Source organism: Exophiala xenobiotica (assembly GCF_000835505.1).
Source record: "Exophiala xenobiotica strain CBS 118157 unplaced genomic scaffold supercont1.2, whole genome shotgun sequence".
Lineage (NCBI taxonomy): Eukaryota > Fungi > Ascomycota > Eurotiomycetes > Chaetothyriales > Herpotrichiellaceae > Exophiala > Exophiala xenobiotica.
The window spans coordinates 2,349,780-2,367,753 of NW_013562493.1; the positions used below are offsets into that span (position 1 = coordinate 2,349,780).

At 52.0% G+C, this 17,974-nt stretch overlaps 9 protein-coding genes across 9 annotated transcripts; 4 read left to right on the forward strand and 5 right to left on the reverse strand.

Moving 5' to 3' along the window:
- Nucleotides 1-140: 140 nt before the first annotated feature.
- PV05_03071 (uncharacterized protein) lies at nt 141-1,685 on the reverse strand (the record flags this gene model as incomplete). The annotated part of the gene is made up of 1 exon (XM_013463693.1): nt 141-1,685. The coding sequence occupies one exon, from the start codon at nt 1,683-1,685 to the stop codon at nt 141-143; it is 1,545 nt and encodes a 514-aa protein (XP_013319147.1).
- A 2,355-nt stretch (nt 1,686-4,040) lies between these two features.
- On the reverse strand, nt 4,041-4,792 carry PV05_03072 (uncharacterized protein; the record flags this gene model as incomplete). The annotated part of the gene is made up of 1 exon (XM_013463694.1): nt 4,041-4,792. Exon 1 carries the CDS (start codon nt 4,692-4,694, stop codon nt 4,041-4,043), a length of 654 nt encoding a protein of 217 aa, XP_013319148.1. The 5' UTR covers nt 4,695-4,792.
- A 996-nt stretch (nt 4,793-5,788) lies between these two features.
- PV05_03073 (uncharacterized protein) lies at nt 5,789-6,116 on the reverse strand (the record flags this gene model as incomplete). The annotated part of the gene is made up of 3 exons (XM_013463695.1): nt 5,789-5,861; nt 5,916-6,060; nt 6,107-6,116. The coding sequence occupies 3 exons, from the start codon at nt 6,114-6,116 to the stop codon at nt 5,789-5,791; spliced, it is 228 nt and encodes a 75-aa protein (XP_013319149.1).
- Nucleotides 6,117-6,907: 791 nt separating this feature from the next.
- Nucleotides 6,908-8,406, reverse strand: PV05_03074 (uncharacterized protein). Its single transcript, XM_013463696.1, has one exon. It carries the CDS (start codon nt 8,225-8,227, stop codon nt 7,049-7,051), a length of 1,179 nt encoding a protein of 392 aa, XP_013319150.1. The 5' UTR covers nt 8,228-8,406; the 3' UTR covers nt 6,908-7,048.
- A 1,211-nt stretch (nt 8,407-9,617) lies between these two features.
- PV05_03075 (uncharacterized protein) lies at nt 9,618-10,682 on the forward strand (the record flags this gene model as incomplete). The annotated part of the gene is made up of 1 exon (XM_013463697.1): nt 9,618-10,682. The coding sequence occupies one exon, from the start codon at nt 9,618-9,620 to the stop codon at nt 10,680-10,682; it is 1,065 nt and encodes a 354-aa protein (XP_013319151.1).
- Nucleotides 10,683-11,052: 370 nt separating this feature from the next.
- On the forward strand, nt 11,053-12,435 carry PV05_03076 (uncharacterized protein; the record flags this gene model as incomplete). Its single annotated transcript, XM_013463698.1, has 1 exon — nt 11,053-12,435. One exon carries the CDS (start codon nt 11,053-11,055, stop codon nt 12,433-12,435), a length of 1,383 nt encoding a protein of 460 aa, XP_013319152.1.
- A 303-nt stretch (nt 12,436-12,738) lies between these two features.
- PV05_03077 (uncharacterized protein) lies at nt 12,739-15,669 on the forward strand. Its single transcript, XM_013463699.1, has 2 exons — nt 12,739-13,487; nt 13,554-15,669. Exons 1-2 carry the CDS (start codon nt 12,840-12,842, stop codon nt 14,835-14,837), a joined length of 1,932 nt encoding a protein of 643 aa, XP_013319153.1. The 5' UTR covers nt 12,739-12,839; the 3' UTR covers nt 14,838-15,669.
- PV05_03078 (uncharacterized protein) lies at nt 13,182-16,576 on the reverse strand. The gene has a single exon (XM_013463700.1). The coding sequence runs from the start codon at nt 16,502-16,504 to the stop codon at nt 15,572-15,574; it is 933 nt and encodes a 310-aa protein (XP_013319154.1). The 5' UTR covers nt 16,505-16,576; the 3' UTR covers nt 13,182-15,571.
- A 670-nt stretch (nt 16,577-17,246) lies between these two features.
- On the forward strand, nt 17,247-17,781 carry PV05_03079 (uncharacterized protein; the record flags this gene model as incomplete). The annotated part of the gene is made up of 3 exons (XM_013463701.1): nt 17,247-17,300; nt 17,356-17,415; nt 17,470-17,781. 3 exons carry the CDS (start codon nt 17,247-17,249, stop codon nt 17,779-17,781), a joined length of 426 nt encoding a protein of 141 aa, XP_013319155.1.
- Nucleotides 17,782-17,974: the final 193 nt, after the last annotated feature.

A 17,974-nucleotide genomic window follows, 5' to 3' on the forward strand; every position in this document is an offset into this window, starting at 1 on the left:
ATCATTGCAATCTCTGCGAATGCTATAGACCGTTTGGTGACCAAGACTGGGTGCCTTGCTCCATGACCGCCCTTCCAGATTTTCCAATTCCGTCAAAGTAGAACATCGAATCTACAGTAGTTGCTAGGTTCCACGCTGTCTCAGCTGGATGTAATTAAAGGTGCTGGAGAGGCGTCCGACGGCTGGTTATCACGCTGACCTGAAAGTCTCGTGCTGAGTCGCCTCAGAAGCGTGGCCCCCTGTGAAGCTGCCCATTCCTTGTCATAGGTGGCAACAGCGAGCATGAGCTCTGCTATGGCGCGAAGGGATACCAGTTGATGGGTATTGAGAAGCTTAAGATTGTGCAATGTCGTCTGCACGCCAAGGACATATTCGCATCCACAAATGACCAGGGCGAAGACGTCTTCCGGTACAAAACAGAGGCTGTAGCTGGAAAGGGGGTTCAGATTCGTAAAAACAGAGCACAAATCACATACTCTCTCAACAGAAGTCTCGATCAAGCTCAGTCCGGCACTGGGCGAAATCTCAGAAGTGGAGCAAGATTGATAGAGTCTGGAAGCCTGTACACTGATGCAGAAGCGTGTGAAGTGGTAGTAAACCTCAAGAGGCTCATACGATCCGGAGTTCGTCCATTGGCGTGACCATTCTCGATGCCAACTATCCACAGCATCATTCATCTCTTTGAGCATGGTCAGTGGCTGTTGGGAGCTGTCAATCCTGTGGCCAGCGTCCAAGAATCGTTCCCTAATGCAGCACAGCTCGACTTGTGCAACGATCGGACCAATGACATGATCGGTAAGATAGTCGCGGAAGATGTATTTACAAGTGTAGATACCCGGGTCAGCCTTGAATACGTTTCCTGGATCGATCAACCAAGTGCGATAATGGATAGTCGCATGCATCCATAGGCAACAAAGATACCACCAGACCCGCCGATGCTTGCGGATAGTACACTCCATAGGATACTGCTCTAGAAGCCTGGCGACGTCTTCAGATACTTCCAGAGGCGTAGTTGTAAGGACGAGCTTGTCCCATATTGCCCTCAAGGCATTGTGGGTAAGAGGCGGATTTTGGACCACCCGGTCAGAGAAGTCCACGTGGAAGTTTGGCGTCGTCCAATTGTACAGGACAGCAACTGCTTGGAGGGCAGTCCATCTTGACTCTTCGTTTCCCTCTAACGCACATTGTTCCAAGTATGCGAAGATGAATGGGGCGAGTCTCGCCCGAATAGGCTTGCAGCCAGGTACGAAGCCTGCGGCAACATAGGCCATACTGTGTGCGAGTAGGCGTTGACCTTCCCTGGCCATGTCTCCATATGATCCAATATCCTCGGTGCGGATGATCGGAATGAATTTCAGCAAATTTCCCAGGAAGAAATTGCATAGTTCCGTGAGTTCTTCATCGTCTGGGGGTTGTGGCACCGAGGGGACTCGACACAGCTCTTCCGGAGAAGACGTATGAAGCGATTCTGGCGTCGGAAAATCTTCAGCGTGGGTCTCGAGCAGTTGAAAAGAACGAGAGTTCCAGCAACCAGTTTCATGAGGCGGATGCGCAGGGGTAGAATCCATATTGGTGAAGAAGGCAGAGGTCGGAGGTGCTGTTGATGCTTCCTCTCGGCCCTGTAGCAGATGGCGAATCTTCATTTTCTCTGTAGTGTCGGAAGACGGACTTGTGCTACGCAACATGTTGGTGAATGTCCTCCTGTGTCACCTGAAGTACGGTAAGGAATACTATAGCAGGCTTGAATTGTAGGCACTAAGCCTAGCCTTAGAGTAGAGCTTATGTCGATTTAGGAGAGTAAGATTAAGACTAAGTACCTAGCTTAAATAAACTAACGATACCAAGCTGAGCTACTATTACTGGATTTAGGTAGACTCCCCAGATCGGCACAACTTACGCTGAGGGGTCGGAAGTTTAGGCATACCTCATGATGTCTGAATGCTTCCATCGCGCATGATGACGCCAACCACTGTACAAATTAATAGTGTGCGCGCATTCCCTGAATACATTAGAGAGAAAGTTGCTACTAATATCGACCATGCAAGATGGTAACCACGTAAAATCTCCAAGGGTAGGCGGACGTGATCGAAACTTGTAAGGCAACGGCTCCCGGCCGCGAGGTTGAACTGAATCGTCAACATCACTTCTGCTCTTTCGCTGTTTCTTCGAGAAATTAGGGCAGTGGAGGTGAGGCTACCCTCGTGCTGGTCGAGTGCTTTTCCCAGGTTTGGATCCCAGCGCAGAGATAAACAAGCGCTCGTTCGTCGTCTGGCATCACCTCGCCTATTTCGAACTCGGCTTTACATTCACAACCCCGCAGTGAAGACCGAGGCAGCGTTGGACTTTGTGGCTAAGGCTTCCCCGCGTTTAAGCGATTGAGCCTTGATGAGCCTAATAGATTGGCGTCAAGATGGCGTCAAGATGGCGAGCATTTAGCCCCAAGAGGCTCGTACAAGTTGGGGAGCACTTCCCTTGGCACCTATTCCGTGACTCGACGTTCCAGTAATACTCCTCCTCCCCGCGTCCAGGAGACCACAGAAGGGTGAGAGTACCATGTTCAGCGACTGATCACTTTTGCGCCATAAACCTGGGCGCCATGGCCCCAAGAGTTCACTCACAGCTTTCCAAAATTGAAAAACTTTGGGCTTTTTGCAGGGGTGGCGTGATTCTCGCCCAGACAAGGTGAAAACGCTTGTGCAGGATCCGATATGAGCGTCGGAGGCACGGTAAGACGATCGAAAGTCCTTTGCTGATGTTAAGCTATCCCAAAGCCGGCTTGAGCAATATAACATTGCCTGTGTGCTCGATCGTGGTGAAGGTTGGAACCCCACCCACAAGAGCTTTCAAGTAAAGGGATTTCTTTTCGAGGGTGCACTTAACTTGAAATTGGTATGTGTCCAAAGAGCAAGTACGACGAAATTCTGTCCCAAATTTCGCGGCTAGAATACGAGGCTTCAGAACCCGAAAGGAGATACAACCGGATTAGGATCTCTAGAACCCATGATGATACGGTCATGCGTCCTGCGCTCTACCAACCAGAGTCTTGCAATTTGGATCCAGCTCGTGAAATTCTCTAAGCTGGACCCGTGGTATTACGAGAGGATCAAGGCAGGGAATAGGTGTGATCGGGATGGCCGCTACTTTTTATACCTTGACGTCGTATTTTGCCGACCTGCAATCCTCAAACACTCTGGACTTCTCATTCACACTGACCTTCACTCTGTATTCAGCATTATGGGACCAAAGCTGACTCACGTCTTCACTGTTCGTGCTTTTCTTACTCAAGACACTACGTACACCCTGGGTCCGCAAAAGGGTGCAAGTGGACCTCATCGCTTTGTAGCTACATTGACAGACGGAACCCTGGCATCCACCCCCAGCTGTCCTAATGGCCCAATCGAGGGAAGGATTGTCGGTGGAGCAGATTGGCTGTTGCTCGACACATCGTCAAACACTGGCTCTCTCGATGTGCGAGTACAGATCAAGACCGACAAGGGGGAGATCATTTATATGCGCCACGAGGGCAAGATCCGGATGGACGAAGCCACTGAGAAGGCACTACATTGGCATCCAGAAGCAAAGACGACAAAGAGTCAAGATCACTATTGGGCTGCCTCCCCAATATTTGAGGCAAGCAGCGAGAGGCTCAAGTGGCTTGAACAGAGTGTTTTCCTGGCGACGGCCCATTGGTACATTCCAGGAGATGGAACACAGGCTGTCGAATTCGAGGTGTGGCAGTTGGTAAGCGCTTAAGATGTAAGTTGCATTTCGCTCCCTTGTTGAAGAAAGCCTCCTAAAATCCGTCGCAGCTGTATGACTGCTGTCCGCCTACCTGCCACGCCGAAGAGTCCTTGTTCATTGATGCTTGGATTGATTGTTGGCCTTGGCCATGTTCTTCACGGTGGCAGTCCCTGCGATAAGCGAAAGCCCCCCAGCAGAATCATCGACGGCAGCGGTGCGGCCCTTGCTTGCAGTGGGTTTGACGGCGTGGTGTTCGGCAGCCATCTAAATACGGTACAACTTGAAACACTAGTACTATTTCACATCTCACTCCTGGCCTTTGTAAAACCTTTCTGGAAGTCTGCAGCCGTGGCAACGTAGGCGCGACTGTTGAAGAGCCTCTGCACCATCATATCATGCACATCCTCATCCCGTTCGGCGCAGCCATCCGAGATGACGGTAACAACGTACTCCGCGTCGGTGGCCGCAAACGTGGTCCTCGCCACACACCCGGACGTGCTCAACCCAGTGAGGACGAGCGACTTGATACCCTTTTTCTGCAAGAAATCGTCCAAACCCGGCGACTTAAGCGCCGAGACATAGCCTGGCCTCCTTGTGAACGTGACGTCGTCCACACCGCTACCACTCTTTGATAGCAGCTCGTGAGGCTCTACATCGGTGCCGGTTGATTTCATCGCTGCGCCGATACTTGTGAACCTTTCGGAGTTCTTGCAGGTCGGAAATGGTGTCATGTTGATGTCGATCAAGGCATGGATGACCTGGATGCCCTGCGTTTGCGCCCAAGTCCTGAGATTTGCCGCGACCTCGAGAGCCGCAGGGGCTTTCTCTCCGCCAGCCTGTTTGACAAACATGGTATGAAAGTCCAGGAGAAGCAAGGCCGTTTCGGAGGGCCCATAGTACCCTGGTGTCGCAATGTCGGCTGCGTTGAACATGTCTTCAAGTGTCGTCGACATTGTTCTGCGAATGGTTGTGGCCCCCAGTAAATACTCTCGCTAGAAGTACTTATAATTTCGCTCTAAGGTTTCGCAGTGAGATCGGTGGTTGGTTGTGCTTTCGACTCGAGAATTTTGCTTATGGACGAATTCGACATGTATGTCTATGTATATAGTCTTTCGGGCCTGGACCGGCCCAGGCCAGGTAAAGCCCATTTCAGACGATTTGGCGGTCAACGGTGATGACCGGTGTCGCTACCGGGCCGGAGCCTCCGGACAGTAATTCGACGAGACCACTCAGAATCTCAACCTACAAAATCTTGCTCCACCACTTATCTTCACCTTATCTCCAGGACTCCGTTGCAGAGCCGGGAACGGGCCTTTACTCTAGTGTCCTGGAAAGGGCATGGATACCAGTACTAGTAAGTATAGTATCTGGCAGCACATGGTCTAGTATGTGCTTTTTTGCTCAGTGCGAAGGGCGATTTTTGGAAGGCGGCGAAAACCGTCAACATTGTGGGCGGTTGGTCTGCACAAGCACATATGCTTTGAACTGTGTCAAACGTTTCTGTTTGGCGCAGCAATCTCTGCTATTAGTGATTAGCCCGAATGATTCACATCAGCTGTATGCGGCATCAGTACATGGGCTACGGGCTACCGCCGTGACCAAGAAGTATGAAGGTATCTCGCTTATCTCGGATTCGGGAATCTTGGTATGGATGCTCTGGGCTACGGGATGGGGCCATGGCGTCCTTGCTTGCGTTGCGCCTAGGTATTGGATGCTCTGGATCTCTCGTGGAGTATGCTCATGGCGAACGATCCGGGGAAAGCTAGTCAATATGCCGCAGACAAGTAATACGGAGCTACGTACTATGTATGTTAGGTATCGACTATCGCCCCCTGTTGGTGGGACAACATCCTGGGCATAACCGATAATCATCTCCATGACATGACCAGGAGGATGTGCTTGTTGTAGGAAAAGTACCCTCATCGTATGGTGATTGAATGATATGATATGATTTTCATGGGAATGGATTGTATGTCCTGACATGATGACAGCCCTACATCGGATGCGGTGCCATGATGAGCCACTCTTAGTATCCTTCCGTTCCCATTCATTCAACCGCGTCGAGCTTGTTTTGAGCATGCTCCTTCGCCTTTTGCGAGGTGTTTGGGTTGTTGATGGCCCTGTTAAGTGTGTCAGGAGGAAGTCATGGGAAGTAATATTGCAGCTGGACTTACGCTTTCAGGCCGCGCTCAACGTTCGGGACGTGATCTGCATCGTTGTCCGTTCCGCCGACTGCCTTGTCGCCTAGCACAGCCTCCTCCTCGCTGACACGTTGGATGAATGTCGGGTTCTGTCGCTGTGCTGTTTGATCGCGAAGGTCTAAGGCTCGTGTCAGTGGTTTTTTTGGGCAATCTCAAAGACCTACTGTCAGCCATTGTTGTTTGAACGCTCAGAAAATAGGATGATTTGAATTTAATGGTATAGTATGGTGTTTGTCTTGTTGGCAAGGCACGAGCGAACGCATTCGATTGATAATATGTATACTTGAGCGAAGATATTCTTCTTCTGATGTCATGGGCGAGGATCCCGCCCGATGTTGGAAAACATGTTCAGGAAATGTGCAGCATCATCCAGGAAATGCTTGAGAAGTGAGGCAGCACCAGCCACGATCGAGATATGATCGGCATCATTCTCACTGACTTACCCCGTAGCATCCGAAGATTTACAAGGGCACATACAAGGCTGTGACAGTTGGCTACGTCGGCCAAGGCTCCCTGGCCAGGTGGGCTAATGCTTAACCCACTCACTGTGGCTACATTCCTTGGACAAGACTCGCAGATTGGTTGCATCAAAAGCAGGATCGCCATGTCCAAATACCCATGTGGTTCCGTGTATGCGTTGGCATCGCATTTCTAGCTACGAGGTACTATGGTAATTGTTCGCCCCGGCAGGGAAATGTATGCTAGCGATGTCATGGACAGCCGCAGCCTGGGGACCCTGTGGCGCAACATGAGCCCGTAAAACGTGCGATGTCATAAGGAAAGCAGCATCTAGTCCCGGAGAGACCTACTCGTACACAGTACACCCAAATCTCTCAGCGGAACTACGGCATCAAGCTCCAGTGGCATGACTAGTCGTGATTTGAGTGTCAAAAATAGGCCAAGGAAATATGCCATTAATCTGTGGCTTGGAGGATGAGAAGAAGGTTTCCATGCTTTTAATTCATTTTCGACCCATGTCAGAAGTAAAATACACACGCTATATAATCTGCAATATCATAATCGTGTTGAACCACCTTGTTGTTCTGACAACCGAGCAGCGAGTGCGTATAGCTAATCCGCCTGTTGCCATCTGCCACTCACAGTCCTTACAGGTTCATGATCGCAGCAGCACCACCAAACAATGCCGCGGCTCCCACAGCACCTGTCTTCAATGGCATAGCACCTCCGGAGCTGGAACTTGAGCTACCAGAGGAGCCACCAGTTGCAGCGGCGGAAGCGGCACTTGTAGGTCCTTCAGTGTTCACCGAAGTCGTGGCAGAAGCCACGCCACTTGTGAATGGAGTGTCGGATGCAGAGCTCGCACCACTGAAGGCAGGTGCTTGTGTCGATGCCGTAGGTTGCGCTGATGCAGTGCGATTGCCAGGGTTGAGAACGCCGTCGATCACATGCATCACTCCGTTGGCAACAAGGACGTCCTGGGTGACAACTCGAGCACTATTGACAAAGATCTCGCTGTCTTGGATAGTAATCGTGACTGGGATTCCATCCATCGTAGTGAGTGTGCTTCCGTTGGTTAACATGCTGCTGTATCCCACAGTGCCGTTCACGACATGATACTGCAAGATGCGGGCTAGCTCTTGGGGCGTAGACGTCGCAAGTGCCGACCCGATTGCCTGGAAGGCCGCGTTATCTGGAACGAAGAAGGTCGCGTCCATCATGGTATCGACCGCATCAGCTAGGCCGGCAACGGTGAGTGCGCCCACTGCAGAACGTAGGTTGAGTTGGACAGCAGTGTTGGTGAGGTTTTCTGGCATGACCAGGAAGTGGTCAACCACATGGACAACACCTCCGGTGAAGTTGAAGGTACCATTGGTGGCCACGGTCGAATTTTGCAGAAGACCCGAGTAGAAGGTCGTTGTTGCGTTGGACATGTTGGAGCTGGCAAGAGCCTCGACAGCTTGACCACCCGTGACGTTGGCGTACATACCAGGCATGAGAGCCGTGTGGACAAACTCGGGCATTGTACTGAAGTTTGTGTATGAGCCGTTGAGGACATGATATGAGAACAACGCAGAGATCACATCAGTATTGTTGGCTGTGAATGCCGCACCGGTGGATGAATTGAGTGCAGTCTCGAAAGCCATGTTGCTGGGAGCCAGTAGTGTAATGTTGGACATGGAGCTCAACTCATTGAGGAGGGTGGGGAAAAGGTTCAGATAGGTCGTCAAGTTGGACAAAGAAGGCTGATCCATCAGCGTCTGGGTGAGGCCTTGACCTGCCACCACAGAGGCCATGCTGGCCGTGAGGAGGCTGCTAAAACGCATATTGGGAGATGGTTTCGATTTGCCCGGTTGATCAACCGACGGTGACTGAGGATAGCGGTCAAGGTAATGGAAGGAAGTACACACAGCCTGACGGTGGTAATGCTTGGAACCGAGCGACGTGGTGCATCTTATAGTAGGTGGCAAGCTCCAAGATCCATGACGATGTGTCTGCAATACACTTTCACCTTGACAGCACAGAAACCAGGGGTTTGCCAAAAGCCCATGCCGACATCCCGTATATTATTTGCGATTTCTGCTTCTCCCTGCAGACTGAGCTGTGTGTCAAGGAGGGATAAATGGGGCTGGATGGAGTGACACTCCTTGGCCGTTGATACATTCGGTTGTCATTGACGCGTAACGGCCAATGACTCGGCGAGGACCATCCTGGGCGTGTACTGACATGTCCAGTGTTGGCGGGCGGACCAAGGCCTTCCGTACGTCAAGCCACTCGATCCTGAGGTTTCCAAGAGTGTCGTGCACCCATCGTGGAGTGTAGTGCATTATTCTAGATCTTGGCCTGTCTCCCGAGTTGGGAGCTGATCAACTCGATTGTTGTTTAACCCCGCAGCCAGACACTCCCGTCTCAGCCGGAAAATCCCAAGAATACAGGCTTTGCACTCGTACATGAGGTCATCGACCTGGTGAGAGCTTGGGAGGGCTTGGAGAGACCTCAGGACCTCAACATCCTTTGTACGCCGTGAAAGCGTTCCCGAACAGGCGCTTCATGAACGCTCGCCCGAGATAATCAGCCCGAGGAGCACGTCTCAGGGTCTCAGGGATTTATTGATTAATATTTCCAAACACCCAGACCTTGTAATTATCTGAAAAAAATGATCCAGTATGGAAGAAACAAGGACTTGAATAATTCATTATGAGGTTTGAGACAACTGTTAGCGAGGTCGGCTAACTTCTAACGAGCATGATAGGTAATCAAGGCGACAAGGCTGGTGACGGAAAGATCAGGGCCATGATGGGGTGATACTGTGGGGGTAAGGCCCTGGTACGCCCGTGAGGATGCAGGGGCAGATCATGGACATTGTACATTGTCAAAAGATTTCCATCCCATGCCAGCATACTACTTGCCCGCTTCCCATATGGACGACCATACTCGACATCTACATCTATTGTATACCCTTCAACGGCCACATACTCTCCGCACTTTTCGGCTGTGGTCGATACAGTAGCTATTGTACCGGATTAACCGGTGTTGCCGGGCATTGCATAGCCCGGAATGCGGGGAAATCGAAGCCGAGTGATGGCTTTCCCAGAAGAACATAATACTGGCCGTTCGACGAAGGTTGAGGAAGTGAATCTCTTTCCTCTCGTGCCTTGCTGGGGACTTGATTGATCTCTCGTGTGACAGAATCAGCTTTCTGGTGTCGCTCAAATCATGTCAGCCGAGAAGAAGGTATTCCTCATCGGGCCGGGTCTGATAGGTGCCGACCTGCTCGAACTTCTTGTCGAAGATGGCTACGACGTTACGACCATGGTTCGCCGAGAAGAGCACGCCGCACAGGTCAAGGAAATCGGAGCAAAAGTGATCATGGGCAACTTAGACGACAAAGATATCATCCAGAAACATACCGCGGGTAGTCCTATTGTCATCCACGCCGCGACGGCTGATCACCTTCCGTCCGTCGAGGCAGTCCTTGACGGCATCCGTGAACGTGCCAACAAAGGCCTGGAGACAATATGCATCCATACCAGCGGAACCAGCGAGCTGGTGGACAACTCGAAGGGCATGTACAAGTCGGACAAGATATACTCGGACGAACGACCAGAGGAGGTCGATGCCGTGCCGGATTCCGCACCACATCGCGAGATCGACTTGGCCATTCTTGCCGCGCGCAAGGACCTCGGAACGAAAGCCAAGATCATCATCATTCTTCCACCGTTGGTGTATGGTGTTGGCAAACGGATCAAGAGACTTTCGATCCAGCTTCCTACCATGACCAGATTTGCATTGAAGCACGGTTGGGCACCGGTCATCGGCAAGGGTCTGTCCATCCGATGTACCATCCATGTTCAAGATTTGGTGAGGGCATATATGATCATCTTGCATTGGATGGAGGAGAGCAGCCCGGAGGAGGTGCTCAAGAACCCTTACTTCTTTTGCGAGAGTGGCCAGGAAATGGCCTGGGGAGAAGCGGCAGCTGAGATCGGCAAGCAATTGTACAAGGCAGGCAAAATTCAAGATCCAGAACCCAGGCCAGTTCCGCCTGAGTTGTACTCTGATCTCTTTGGACCGTACAGTCCGACTACGGTAGGAGCGAACTCCAGAAGCCGCGCCGAGAGACTTCGGAAGATGGGTTGGAAGCCGAGGGAGAAAGGAGTTTTGCAATCGTTCCGGGAAGACGAACTGCCTATCTTGTTGGCAGAGAACTTGAAGGAGTCATTCAGCGGGTATACGGGGGTTGCTTCTTCTGGTACCCATGTCTTGAAAAGTCTGGAATGATTCTTGTGCTAGGCCCTAGCCTCGAGCACAATGCGTGTACGTAGCGACGTACCGATATTATCCCTAGAACCCCGTTATTAGACGGCTAAAGTGGTTCGCACTGAGTCATGCATGCAGGGGGAATCTTGTCACTGTAGACCGCAAGCTTCGGTGTTGGTTATTGCTGCTCGGATGGAAGAGTGACGATCATCGACAAGTCATCACTAGGGCGTGCGATAAGTGCAGAATAATCTTTCCCTCTTCTCATCTTCACCTATCCAAGTATGACCTGCAACAGTATCCAAGGCCTGATCCCGTTCGTGACACTCCGACTTTTTCATGGCCTGTTCTTCATCACCTGTACAATTCCTCCCGGAGGCAGTGTGCAGCGATGTTGACTCAAGCGCTGCATGGACTGGAATTCGGCGCGGTCATTCAAGGCGTTTTAAGACTTACCGTTCTCATGAGCCTAGTCCTAGGCGCCACACGCCTAGCACGAACCATTTACCTAACCCGCAGACAGCCTAAGCACTTACTACGACTGGGCCTCCTCAACTCTAGCCATCTTGCAGACCAGTACGATGCCAGATACGATAAGGCCGAGGAAGACTCAAGGAGCGAAGCCATCCTGGTCAAAGCACTTTATATCTACCCGATAAAGTCTTGCGCACCTATCGAGTTGGAGCGTGCACTCCTTACCAAGACCGGCTTTGCATATGACAGATGCTTCGCTCTTGCCGTCGAGGTAAACAACGGCGAATGGCAGTTTATCAGCCAGCGTACCAAGCCACAAATGGCCTTGATCAAGCAGGAGCTATGGCTCCCTCCACCAGACAGTGGCCAAAGCGACCAGCTTGCCCAGGCGGGTGGACGTCTCATTGTGAGCTTTCCGGATCCCGAAACTCCTGACCTCACGAAGCGCTTGGAATCCATGTTTGAGACGTGGACGTTATCAGCCAAACCAGCAGTCCGCTTCATCGTCCCCTTGCTTTCAACACTGGCTGATATCGCCCCAATGACGCCAGAGCTGAAGCATTTCACCATCCACAGCCGCCAGGCAACGGGACTGGATCTCGGGCAGCTTCCTGCTGTTGCAGCAGCACTGCCCAAACTGAAGAGGTTCCTCAAGATCCCCGAGCGTCAAAATCTTACTCTCATGAGGTGTACTCCCGATACGCTTGTCCGCACGACCAGGAATCTGGCACCACTCAAATATATCGGCACGCATGCAGTCCATGGGTACACTGATCAACAGCCCGTCCACATCATAAATTTGCCTTCAGTGCATGCGATATCCCAGCTTCTTCCGCCGGAGAACCAGCCTCTGAGCGCGATGCGCTTCCGTGCAAACATATATTGCACAGGAGCCCCCGCATTTTCAGAAGAGAAGTGGAAGCGGTACAGAATCCTGCCGAATGCTGTAAGCTCCGGACTACGTGCAAACGCGGCACCCACCCTCTCAGTGGTGTGCCGAACGTCACGGTGCACGATGCCCAGCGTCATTCCGGACAAAGGCGTTTTCGAAGAAGACATCCCAGCTCCGGATAGGAAAAAGGGCAAGCCACAGCCCAGCGCGACATTGGTGAAATACCGTATGGTGGAGATTGGTAACCCGGCTGCACTCGGTTATCTGGGTATGCATTGCGTCCCCGAGGACTCGGGCTTCACGGAAGCTGTCGATCGAGGGGCTCAGCTATATGTGGAGGTTGGCGATGTGATCGAAGTTCTAGAGACAGGGTCCCATCTTTATGGGTCGACAGGGGATGATTATTGACGAGACTGCTGAGAGTGCATTTTCCATTGTCCTTGTTCAGGCTTTCCGCCCTGGGAACCAAGGCCGGCATTTTGCCCTAGGCTTTTAGAAAAACTAGTAATAGCGAAGCAGACGAGGACTAGATAGACTCCAATCCCCATGACATTGACAAACCGAGGTTACTCTTCATCTTGAAAGGTATTCCAACCGGATTAGCACACCAACCAGATTAGTCAGCATATTGATTCACAATTCTTGCGCTGGCTCAAGTTTAGTCAGCAACATCCCGCTTCCGTCTGCAATCTTTCCGCAGCATGTAGGCATCGCGAGTATCTTTGGATCAATCTTTCGGCCTTTGCTGCATCCATCGCTTCCGGCACTGAACGCGCATCGGGGAAGGCTCGCAGTGGAGCCCACGAACCACAATGTCAAGCTTTCGGAAAAGGAGAAAAACAGGATGCTTGACATGTCGCCAGAGACGTGTCAAATGTGACGAGCGTAAGCCGACATGTGAGCGATGTGAGGCTTCGAATATCCACTGCGCGGGATACGAGCGGATGCGATATATCGATGTCCGGCATCGACAACGGGGGGAATCCCCTCTGACACCCTCGGACAGCGTGGCCCCGGCGGTGGTGCGGTCTGGAGTTTTACTGGCGCCTCACTTTGAATGCGAAGGGCGGCCTCTGGTAGCGCTGCCGAACAACCCTACACCAGCACAGCGGCCGCACGCGAGGGCGCGCGACGTATTGGCGTACCATCAATATCTCTTCCGGACGGTCCACGTCTTGTTCCCAGCATGCTATCTCCGCTTCTGGCGCGACACCCTTTGCCAGGAAGCCTGGGAGTCGGAGTACATCTACGACACGATCACGGCACTCGGGTCATTGCATCGAGCGTCCTTACTTCTGGCTGGCTCGGAAGAGAACGCGAAGACCAGGGGCGCGGACACAAAGGTGACAGCATTGCAGACGTACACCATGGCTATCCAGGGCCTATCGAGACAACTGAAGTCCGAGCCACCGTCCTCAGATCTCGTCATTGCAGTCCTACTGTTGCTGGCTTATTTCGAGGTAATGCTACTCCGCTAACAACCTTACTGCAAATTTTTATAACCCAGCTGACTGACCTGGAACCAGTGCTTCAATGGCAATATCCCAGCTGCCGTTCGTCATTATCATCTCGCAAAGTACTTCTTCCTCCTCTGGTCGGATCTCGAAAAAGAGGAATCAGACTCCCTGCTACCGATCGGATCGGCGCTGCGGCACCTGAGCTTCGTCTGTCGGGTCGTACTTCCTCTTCCGATCACCTTGTTCGGGGCGGAGAATTCTTGCAGACTTCACCCGGACGAGAGACGACGCACCCGGGCTCTAGGAAAGGACAAGGATGGATCTCTCATGGCCGAGTACATGCATCAGCTCCTTGACGTCTTCTCGGCCGAAGAGTACGTCGCAGATCTGGTGTGGAGTCCGTTCGTGAAGGATCTCGGGTCGATCCCCATGGAAAGGATCAAAACGTTCCTCGAGGAAGTCGAAGACTGGAAGGACAGGTACAACGACTCGTCGCTAAATTCGGTGGCTCAAAAATATCCCTCAGGCTTGAGTCGGCGGGATGTTGACGGACTCCTCGTCATGCCGCAGCAACGGAAACAACAACACACATATCAATCAGCCTTGACTGCAGCGCTGTATCACTTTTGCATGGCGAGACTGATGTGGGCTCTGGCTCGTATAAGTGGGAACGATGAAGCCTATGAGCTTGCCACGTACTTTCATGTCAGTGAAGTCTTGCACCTGTCGGATTACGCGGAGAAAGGGGCTATCGGCCGAGGTCGCGACCAGGACCATTGGGTCTTCGGCGAAGCTGTTGACATTGGGTTCTCTGCTATGCTATTTCTCTGCGGACTATGCTGCCCTTGCAATCTGTGGAGGGACTTCATCACTGAACGTCTTCGACTGATCGGTCGCGAGGGATTGTTCAATGGTCCCGCATTTGCAACGGCGCTGACGGTGCTCCGAGGATTTGAGCCGGTCTCGAATAATACTGCAGCTCTACATTCGAGTATGCTGGACCGGCTTGGTCCGCCACGATCGCGCGCTGTTCCATTGCTGTTCACCGAGAAGGATGGACGCAACTACAGACTGTATGTCCTTGGACCGTCGCCCGATCGGGTTGACCCTGTCTTGGGAGATTTCGAAGTGGTCTGTCAGGCTCATTGGACCACGGATGAGGACGGTGCGATGAAGGAGCCGCTTGTTGAAGCGTTTGGCGGTGATATTGCTTCGCCGGGTAGCGCAGGACGGCCTACTTCGGATTGGCTTTTGAGACAGCCGGTCATTGGAGACTGGATGGACACTTTCAGAAGTTCGGAGTTTGACGTCGAACTGGCCATCCGTGATCACGTCAACGGCGTACGGCTGTAGTTGGTGACAACTGCCGGATATCACGGAGGATGCTGTGTTCACAATTCCCTGTCTGTATGATTCTTTGGGCTCGGCTTGGCGATATCCTTCTCAGACACTCAGCTACCTAGATGTAGTCGGCAAAAAGATCGCATACAGGTATCGAGTCGAGGCAGAACAGGATTCAGAAACCAAAAATGGCAAAAACTCTTCCCACCAGGGTCTAGGGAACGGGTTCTCTAGACCGTGGAGGGGAGCCAAAACTCCCTGGTCGACGATAGGTGGTTTTTTCGATTCGGTTGGTGTGGTTGTTGAGTGTTGTTCGGCCGACCTAGTAAGTGCTCCGATGGTTAGTTCTACGTTACGACTCGTGCCCCTTGGTATCATCGCCCCTCGGAGCAACAAGGTTCAACACAGGGGGACACGAGAAGGTATGAGCATTAGTTTAACGACATTACGGTCGGAATGGTGTCCGAACCGGGGTTCGAACCACACTCGTTACCGGCACGCCAGCTGAGCGATCTCAGTTTGTCCTTGACAGTAAGGAATGTTGACCACAAATCGACCTCTCAAATATATAACAGGACAAAATGGAAGAAATGGTACAGTCTGATTGGCTGGCAGGGCGGGCGAGTGAGTGAAGACCGTTCATTGTGGATGTGGTGCAGTACGTGTGAAAATGTAGGCGGTGTGTCTTGTGACTGATATTTCGAGGCTGGCTATGAACAAGGCAGGAAAAAAGACCGCAACAGGTTTTAAGCCCGAACGGCGACCACAAACAACCTGGGATATTTCAGACACACCTTGCCATCAAGCAATGGAGGATATAATTCTTCAATCTTCTTCAGATATGCCTTCAGGAAACCCTTTTTTTCACCCTGTTGGAGCGGATCAATATATGGCCGCAACCCAGTGCCTTTGACCCATTCGACGATAGCCTGATGATCGTCCAGGATATGGTAATAGTGCGTATGCCAGATATCCACGCCCGAGCACAGCGGCTTCAAGGCGTTGTACAGCTCCTGGGGTGACTGGAACGGCCTGCGTGTAGGAGGGGTTTCCAGGGCTTTTAGCGTCTTAGACCAGGGACCCTCTTCGGCCAGCGCACGCATTGCAACATGTGAAGGCTCGTTGAAGTTGTCCGGGACTTGGAACGCGAACACTCCGCCTGGCTTTTGCGTGCTTATGAGCTTAGTGAAGATCGGGATACGATCGTCGGATGGGATCCATTGGTATACGGCGTTTGAGAAGAGCAGGTCCGCGGACTCGGTGTCCCGGAATGTGCTCAGGTCAGCCAGTTGAAAATCAGTATCAGGAAGAGACTTTCTGGCCTTTGCAATCATGTCCTGCGAAGAGTCGATGCCGGTGATGTGGGCTTCTGGGAACTGTTTGGCGAGCACAGCGGTCGAGTTACCAGGACCACAGCCGAGGTCGATGATGCGCTTGGGGGAGGTCAGGGGTATTTGGGCCAGCAAGTCCGTCGCTGGCCGCGTGCGTTGCCGTTCGAACTTGAGATATTGTGCTGCATTCCAGTCTTGGGTCTGCATGGCGGCTAATGTGGAGTGGATGGTTCTGGCAAGGACTACTGATCTTGCCGAGAGCTCTCGATTCAAGTTGCTGGTATGAGCCAGAGGGTTGATGGAGCTTTTGGCGGTCGGCCTGGCTACGATTCTAAACATACAGTTCATGCTTGCTATCAGCCGCAGACTCGTCAGCACGAATACTGCGGCTCAAGCATCTTAAGTATACGTATGATAACTCCGGAATGCGTGAATTTATGGTACTCCCGATGTCGGGGTGAGATGATCGGAGGTATCGCACTGGCTACTCACGAGGCTGTGAATCTCAGCCTCGTCGCGCAATTATCTCACGTGCTGAGCTTTTCTTATGGCCATCAAACGCGTCTCTTCCCTTGCTTTCCTCCTTCCTTCTGCCTTCTGCCTTCTCGTCTTTGTGTGACAATGGCTCAATATCATGCTCACGGACATTCTCGACATGCAGAAACACTCGAGGATTTAGATGCATTGCGAAGAGAAGTTCTCCCGAATCCTCTTGACAGTGAAGGTGAAGTAATCACGCGTGACACAACGACAAATGTTCTTGGTGAAGGTAGCGCAAGACTGCCTCACTCCTGCCCTCTCACCATCCTCGGTGAATTAGCATCCCATCAGCAAGTGACAAACGGTGCTGTCACTTGATACTTGGTTATCGCTGCTTCTAGACACTTCACAAGATCAGGCAATCGTGACTTACTCCCGCTTCACATTCCCGTCATTCGCTCCACCTCTCATTCCACAGCTTCAAACAGATCCAACACCATCCACACGGTCCTTTAAATCTGCCCTCATACCTCTCGAACTTACGACCAATCCCTCACCCTTTCTCATATCTCCTTGCGAATCGGCAAATCACCTCACTCCCAGGCCCAGCATGGCTGCTGAAATACAATGGAAGGGGTTTGGAGCGATCGAAAGATCATTTTTGGTATGTCATCACAGTTGCCATCTATCCAGGGGTGATCCAAATATTGGTCGACGAGGGAGATCCTGGTGAGGCATGGCCCTTCCGGATCGGAGGCAAACGTGTGACTGGCGCGAATGTGAGTATCACCAGCCAAATGGGGGGAGGTATCGGCGACTGACTGAACCGACAGATTGATGAAAATGGTTGTTGGACGGATCTCGCAGGCTTTCGGCGCGCCTTTGTCGACACCTTTCAGGAGCACGTCAGAGAGGATGTTTGCGGTCCTGGCTCGAATATCTCCCGAGTCGTGATCACCGGTAACATGCCACCCTCATCTGCTGAACAACTCTCACACGAACTCACAACTGTTGCACCACACTTGCAAGGCAAAATTCAGGGGGTTGCGCAGCCGGCTTTCATAACCGCCATGGGTGCAGTCTGCTTCTCCTATGCAGCCTGGCATCGCCCGGCCACACCCCCTTGCGAGATTCCAACCGAATAAATTGACAATGTGAACAAGGGAACGGTGAATTCAGGGCATATGTTGCATCCGGACTCCCCTCAACATGACAAAGGTACTGAATACAAGACCATTTCTCTTCTGTTTTGCTCCAGTACACTTGAAAAGCATGATATGCGGATTGCCACTTAAAAACGCCTTTACATTGTAGGCGTTCGGTCGGAAGCCACGCTGG